We start from the raw sequence: 8,444 nt of genomic DNA on the forward strand, positions 1-8,444 counted from the left end.
ATCATTTAACATGGCCACAAAAAGTTTCCTACACACACAACATTTTGTAGAGCCCGCAGCAAAAAATAAATAAATTTCGGCACAGAAAACGAATCTCTATAACGTAACACAATCACTTTTCTTACAACATAACTCTTATAAAACCCATAAATTATTTATATTCACTTCTAAAATGACATCATTTTGGAGCGAAAGATTAAAAAATTATAATTAGAAAGATTATTATAACCCTTACAAAAATACCCTGATTTCAATCTCAAAAAAGACATTATTTTGGTTCAAAGTAGATAAATTATCTACTTGCAGAAAACACGAACTCTTATTTATTTTAGTTATCCTTACATAAATATTTACTTTCAACACCTGAGTTTTCGCAGTCATGTATTGTGGATCCCACGTGAGAAGATATGTGTTTCCAGCTAAATCCTTAAGGGGCGTTTGGTTGAGGAGAAATTTTTTGAATACTAGGGAAATATAATTGATAGGGAAATGGTTGGAAATTGAGTTTGGTAGGAAAGTTAAAAAAAAGTTGTTTGGTTGGATAAAATTTTACCGGGAAAATTGAGTAAAATTTTGGAATGTGTGTTTGGTTGAAATTAAAATATTGATGGGTAAATTTAGTTAAATTACCAAATAGCCCTTATTTCAAACAACCCTTTATTCAACAAGCTTGAAAAGGGAAACTGCAACCTTTACAATAAACTTCTGCATAAAGACAACTCAGAGGCTTAGCTTATACATTAACAAGGAAATTGACTTCAACAGATCACCAACTACGATAAAATCTCCTTTTGTTTGCATATATAGTGCTAGGATGTGTCCATGATGTCCACATTCAGACTGTAATTCATGGGTACCATCATCCCGGAGCACCCACTTGTACAGCTGAATTTTTTGATTAATAGCAGCAAGCAATTTTACCATTAAACGAGTTCAAGCAGTAAACTGTTCCTTCTGTCTCCTTCTCAGCAATTAGCTGTAGCTTTCCGTCTTCAACAACAATCTTTTTTGATTAATACATGGTGATGTCTCAGTTCACATACACAAACACGAATAAAAATCTCGTTCAAAACCTTTACCATTACCTGACCAACAAGCGCATGTGGCTGTCTTCGCTCTTTCTTCTTCGGTCGGTCTCAAAAAACGAGATGCAAGATGGATGACTGATGTATCAGTTTGGACAAAAAATAGTGACGTGTGAGGGGAAAATTAGTCACTCATTATTCCTCTTTTTCACTTATCCGGATTTCCCCCCACAATACGACCCGCCAAGAAGCAATGTTCAACAGTGTTTTTGGAGAGAAATCACATGCAATCCTAAAAAGATGGGGAACTCACTTAGATGGAGAAATTTCAGCAATTGGTCGAACCAAACGTGGAGATATAGAATCCAAGCATCACTTCCCTATCAAACTTGAGAGAAGTCCCGAAACAAACGCCCCCTAAAACTAAAAATGTTATAAATCGATTCCCTCTTTCACTTTGACCCCTGTTTTGTAGAATCATTTTCTGCTTTATTGATGATTTCATCTGGTGTGGTGTGTAGGATCAAACCTGTTGCTGAAATGTTTCATCTTATTTTTGCACATCTAACAAATGTTAATGTCTTTATAATGGAGTGGGACCTAGGTCATGCTTTGTTGTGTTGAAGAAGGAACCTCGCTCCTGATTTGTAAGTTTCTGTTTGGCTCCACTATAAAAATATCTCGTGCATGTTATTTCACGGGTCCTATAACTGATGCTCACTCACACAAATACACAGGCAATTCTCTGAATATACTTCTATTCTAATACTGATTCTGCCAAGCTTTATTTTACAAGAATTATAATGTGCTATTTATAAGCAATAACAAATGATTAAGAATGATAATGACTAACATAGAAAATCGAAACATATTAATTGTCCACTAATAGATATTTAGGGACACACCTCTTCACCATACACTTTTCATTTTCTATTTTTCTTTTATTTAATTTAAAACTTATCCTAACAAAACTCCCCCGTAAGCTTTAAATTCTTCGACCATCCTTCATCCCAATCTTCTTCTTGAAGTTTTCTAACAGTAACGTTGGCAACAGCTTCGTAAATATGTCACCCACTTGATCTCGGCTTGCAACATGAGTAAGCTCCACCTTTCCTTCCTTGACTTGATCCCGGATGAAATGAAATCTGACATCTATATGCTTACTCCTCTCATGATTGACCGGGTTCTTTGCTAACTCGATTGCAGACTTGTTGTCAACCCAGATCTCGGTTGGGTCGACTTGTTCTTGCTCCAATTTACTCAATAGATTCCTCAACCACATTGCGTGACAAACGCCAGGATGCAGCAACGTACTCAGCTTCGCATGTAGATAAAGTCACAATGGGTTCCTTCTTTGACACCCACGTGAATGTCGTGTTTCCCATGAAAAACACATAGCCAGTCGTGCTCTTCCTGTCATCAACATCTCCACACCAGTCGCTATCTGAATATCCCACTAGCTTGTACTTGTCTGACTTCGAATAATGAAGTCCTTGCGAGATTGTTCCTTGAACATATCTCAATATCCTCTTTGCTGCCTTCCAATGTGTGTAGCCCGGATCTGCCATGAACTGACTTATAATCCCAACACTTAGGCACAAGTCTGGCCTCGTACAAGTTAAATACCTCAAACATCCTACTAGACTCCGGTAATTACTCAGATCAACTCTTTCTCCCCCATCATACTTCGAAAGTTTTAAGCCGGGTCCCATAGGAGTTGAAACCGGATTGCAATCTATCATTTTGAACATCTTCAGGATATATTTTGCATAAGCTTCTTGAGATACGAAGATCCCAGATTTGTCTTGTCTGACTTTCAGACCAAGGAAGTATCTCATCAGACCGAGATCTGTCATCTCGAATTCTTTTGTCATTTTCTTCTTGAAGTCGTGTATCATCCTTCATCATTTCCCAAGAGGATTAGATCAACAACATATAAAGCAACTAGTAAAATATCACCTTCTTTCTTCTTCACATACAGGGCATGTTCATATGGACATTGCTCAAATCTGTCCTTCTTGAAATAAGAGTCAATGTGGGTATTCCAAGCCCGTGGTGCCTGCTTCAACCCATACAAAGCCTTCTTCAGTCTTAACACTTTTCTTTCTTGTTCTACTTTCATGAAACCTGAAGGTTGTTTGAGATATACGTCCTCCTCAAGTACATAGTTTAAGAACTCCGATTTCACATCCATCTGAAAGATCGACCATCCAAGTTGGGCTGCATGTGAGATCAACAACCTGATTGTCTCCATCCTCACCACGGGTGCAAACACCTCGTCATAGTCTATTCCAGCTTTTTTTCTTGTACTCCTTTGCTACTAGCCGGGCTTTGAATCGCTCAATCTCCCCTTTACCATTCATCTTCTTCTTATATACCCATTTCACACCGATGAGCCGACTTCCTTTTGGTAGCTCGGCTAACTCCCATGTCTTATTCAGCTCAATAGCTTTTATCTCTTCTTCCATGACAGATTGCCATTTTTCATTTCGGACAACTTCCTCAAAGCTCAAATCCTCAGAATCTGCTAACAAGCAAACAAGATGTGCTTTGTTAGTTGAGTCATACAAGTCTTGCAAGCTTCTCATTCTCGGTTGTCTCTGCTCTTCTTCATCATCAGAGACTTCAGGATTTGCCGGGATATGGGTCGAAGGTTGTCCGGCCTCAATTGATATATTTCTGGGTTCCACATTGACCCCGGATCTACTATTCCAGTCCCATTCATCTTCTTCATTCACTTTCACATCTCGGCTTACCAACACCCTTTTATTGACGGGATCCAACAACTTGTATCCCTTTGTCTTCTCATCATATCCAATAAACACAAACTTCTTACTCTTATCTTCAAGCTTTGTTTTGAGCTGGTCCGGTATGTGTGAATACGCAACACTACCAAAAATCTTGAAATGAGCCACTGATGGCTTTAGACCACTCCATGCTTTCTGTGGAGTTTTATCATTCACACTTGAATGTGGACATCTATTTTGCACGTACACAGCACATTGTACGACTTCTCCCCAAAACTCCTTAGGCATATTCTTAGTCTTTAACATAGAACGCACCATATCCAAGATAGTCCGGTTCTTTCTTTCAGCAACTCCATTTTGCTGTGGTGTGAACGGCTCGGTCAGGAACCGCCTTATCCCGTGTTCTTCACAATACCTTTTAAAGGCTGTTGAAACGTACTTGCCACCTCGGTCAGAACGGACCAACTTGATGTATCTCCCGGTTGCATTTTCTATCATCACTTTAAACCTCTTAAAGGCCTCTAGCGCCTCAGACTTCTCCTTCAGAAAATATACCCAAGTCTTACGACTGAGATCATCAATAAATGAAACAAAGTATCTCTTTCCACTGAAAAACCCCAGAGTTATGGGTCCACACAGGTCGGTATGTATCAACTCCAAAGGCTGCTTAGCCCGGTATCTTGCCATCCTTTGGAACGGGCTTCTTGCGTGCTTACCCAGCACACAGTCTTCACAAAACTTTCTACCAGAATTTATCTTTGGCAGTCCCACTACCATGTTTTTCTTCATCAGCTCGGCTAGACCACCGTAATGAAGGTATCCAAACCGTCGATATCGCAGAGACATCTTATCCTCCACCTCGGCTTGCAGACAGCCAACCTCCACGCTCCTCAAACTCAGCTTGTACATTCTGTTCTTTTCCATCTGAACTCGGGCTATCAGACGCCCTTGTTTATCTTTCATTAGTAGAACTCGGTCTGTTATTAGAACCGAGTAACCTTTCTCCATCAACTGTCCAATGCTCAAAATGTTACTTTTGAGCTCGGGAATATAGTACACATCCCGAATTGTTCCAACCCGTCCATCCTTCTGTAGAAAGCAGACCGTACCACGACCTTTCACATCAATTTTGGACGCGTCTCCAAAAGAGACATGTTCGGCTTCCACCGTTCTCAACTCTTTGAACAAATGCTTGTAACCACACATGTGATTACTGGCACCAGTATCCAAGTATCACTCTGTTTCACTCTTCGAGCTAGTTTCACCATGTGCTAACATCAGAACTCCTCCATATCTTATTTCTCATTCTGCAGCGAAGTTTGAAGTCTCGTCAACTCTTCTTTCATCTCGGCAATCTTTAGCAAAATGCTCAACTCGGCCACAGTTGTAGCATCTGCCCAAGTTGCAATCTTTTGCGTAGTGACCATACTTGCCACACTTATAACATTCTATCTTACTTTGATTCGACCACCGGCCTCTTCCACCTCGGCCACGTCCTCTACCTCGCCAGTTTTGCTGACTCGTCTTAGCTCTTTCTTCGTGTTTCACCTCATGACCTCGGCCATGACCACCTCGGCCATTTCCACGTCCACCTCGTCCACGACCTCTACCTCGGACATTCTGAGAGTACAACACCTTTTCATCCTTAATTGTTGCTTTTTTCTGGAGTGCTTGCTCAAGAGACTCCTCCTTCTTTTTCTTCTTGCGCTGCTCATGCGCTTTAAGAGAACCGGCTAGCTCTTCAATAGAAAGCGTAGCCAAGTCCTTAGACTCTTCAATTGCACATACCATGTTTTTGAAGTCGTCTATCAATGACCTCAGAATCTTTTCAACAACTCTGGAGTCGGTCAACACCTCTCCATTCCGTTTACTAGTTCACCACGGTCTGAACCCTGGTGATGAAGTCCGACACTCCTTCGGTTTCCTTCATCTTCATCTCGTCCAACTCTCCTCGAAGAGTTTGAAGTCTGACCTGCTTCACACGGTCCGCGCCTTTGTAGGCCGTCTCCAATATATCTCAGGCCTCCTTTGCCGTCGTTGCGCCTCTAATCTTTTCAAGACCACCGCTTTCTTCAACAGCTTGAAACATCATAAAAAGTGTTGCTGCATCCTTTGTTCTTGTCGCACACAACTGCTTGAGTTGATTTGTTGAATATCCTTCCGTTGATTCAGGTTCTTCGAACCTATTTTGCACCAACCCCCAACTGTCGTAGGCTCTTAGAAGAGCCTTCATTTGGATGCTCCAGTTTTCATAGTTCACCTTTGTCAGGCGAGGCACTGGTAGACTATTACCCATATTCCGCATTGGCTCAGGCTCTGATACCAATTTGTTATTTCACAGGCCCTATAACTGGTGCTCACACACACAAATACACAGGCAATTCTCTGAATATACTTCTATTCTATTATTGATTCTGTCAAGCTTTATTTTACAAGAATTACAATGTGCTATTTATAAGCAATATCAAATGATTAAGAATGATAATGACTAACATACGAAATCTAAACATATTAATTGTCCACTAACAGATACCTAGGGACACACCTCTTCACCATAATCCTTTCATTTTTTTTTCTTTTATTTAATTTAAGAACTGTTAACTTTTTTTGGTTCAGTATGCTTTCATTCGTTTGATTTAGAAGAAGTTGATCCCACAGAAATTTGTGCTTTCATTCGTTTTATTTTTATTGCAGAAATTTTTTAGAAAAAGAGATCGTCCTGTTACAATTTAAATTGATAAAAGTATATGTGTAAATTTAAATATGGAGATGTTTAAATTTAGATATGAAGAATATATTTAAATTTAGGGGGAGGTTATAGTTACTACCTCTTTTTCTTACTATCTATTATTACTAAATTTTAATTGTTAATTTCTGTCAATCTAACGATTGTAATTTATTGAGTCATACTTATTAATTAGTCATTAATTTTCAATAAATTATAACCGTTAGATTGGCAGGAATCAACGGTTAAGATTTGATAATAATAGGTAGTAAGAAAAAGAGGTAGTAACTATAATATCTCTCTTAAAATTATATATAAATTTAGATAACACTGGGTGAATGAGTTGCTGAGGATAGATGTCATTATTATTATTATTATTATTATTATTATTATGGGATAGATGTCATTATTAGTTGATATTGATAAGGTTTTATAAATTTATTAACTCTAAATAAAAAAGAAAACAAAGCTAATGATTTCTGATGTTTTATTTAAGTAATTAATCTTTTATTTCAATTGAAAATTACATATATTAAATTTATATAATTAATATTAATCCAAAATGTAAAACGAAAAAAATTATGTTTAAAATATTAAAAAATAGAATATTTAATTAATAATTTGATAAAGGCGAAAAAAAATGGCATGGGGTGTAATTTATGAAATTTAAAATTTTCTATCATTTTCGCGTGGCTTAGGACAGTGGAAGATATTTATCCATTACAATTAGTGGGTCAATATGCATAATCCGCAAGCCACGACGACTTTTCCTTTAAGTCGCACACTATAACATAAATTAATTATGGTAATGTTACCAAAAAAAAAAAGGGGTTTAAACTCTTTTTTTTTTAATATTGTAGGAAAAAAATTATATTTTATGTATATAAAGATGTATGAAGTCTATTTTTTCCTCTCTTTATATGACTTCATATAAGTTTCATATATTTTTACAAGAAAGGTTATATTTACGACCTATTTTCGTTTTTAATCTCTTATAACCATATTTTAGCCGTTGATTTTCATCAATCAATGATTATCATTTATTATAAATTAATAATTAATTAATGAGTTTGATTTGTAAAAATAATAATCGTGATTGACGAAAAGTAATGATTAAGATATAATTATAAGAGATTATAAATAAAAATAAATTATAAATATAATATTTTTTTATTTTTATATATGCATAATATATAATTTTATCTGGCACGGGCAAACTTTAAGTCGATTCGTTATTGGACCATAAGTTGCGTAAAAGTATTGTTTGAACTTTGAAAGTGGAGAAGCGTTCAGAATTGACTTTTGTAGCCGGTGTGGTAGAAACTAGAAACCACGATTATACATTAATTAAAGTGGTACATAATTAAATCAAAAGAAAATTGATTTAAGTGGTACTATTTTGAGCGAATTTTTGTGAATGCCATAATTTTATTTTGAAAAAATTAGCCCCATTGTGATATAGATATTCCCAATTCAAATAAGCTTATCTTCTAGACGATAGTTATGGTTTGGAAATAAGCTTATCTTCTATTAACGATAGCTATGGTCCATCCAAAGAGATACTTCTTAAATTAGACGTGACGGAAGTGGAGTGAATGGTCAAAATGACGGAGACGTAACCAAAAGGAATGAATATGATTGTTATAATTATTTATTTATTTTTGAAGATATTTCAATTGGTTCATTGATTTATGATTAGTCTGATGGGAGGGATCTTGAGAGTAAGACTTTAAATCCTTTTTAAAGATACTATTGAGAAGAATCAAACACATATTCTTAACGTTTTTACCTTAACGTAATTTATTGTGATTTTATATTAGTTTATTACTTAATATATTATATGATATTAAAAATATATAATTAATTATCACTGATTCTAATGCCGTTCAACCACGGTCAGATCTAGTAAATCATGAATCATAGTCTTTATCAGTTTAATTATTGGTT

At 36.5% G+C, this 8,444-nt stretch overlaps 1 protein-coding gene across 1 annotated transcript; it reads right to left on the minus strand.

The window, feature by feature from the left end:
• Positions 1-2,281: 2,281 nt before the first annotated feature.
• LOC133315567 (secreted RxLR effector protein 161-like) lies at positions 2,282-2,881 on the minus strand. The gene has a single exon (XM_061517205.1). It carries the CDS (start codon positions 2,879-2,881, stop codon positions 2,282-2,284), a length of 600 nt encoding a protein of 199 aa, XP_061373189.1.
• Positions 2,882-8,444: the final 5,563 nt, after the last annotated feature.

The sequence above is a fragment of the Gastrolobium bilobum genome, unplaced genomic scaffold (assembly GCF_033153095.1).
Source record: "Gastrolobium bilobum isolate Gb01-03AN ecotype WA unplaced genomic scaffold, APGP_CSIRO_Gbil_v1 utg5429, whole genome shotgun sequence".
Lineage (NCBI taxonomy): Eukaryota > Viridiplantae > Streptophyta > Magnoliopsida > Fabales > Fabaceae > Gastrolobium > Gastrolobium bilobum.

Bases quoted from the DNA above. Each gene is read 5' to 3' on its own strand.
- LOC133315567 (XM_061517205.1), bottom strand. From the start codon at position 2,881: ATGACAGATCTCGGTCTGATGAGATACTTCCTTGGTCTGAAAGTCAGA.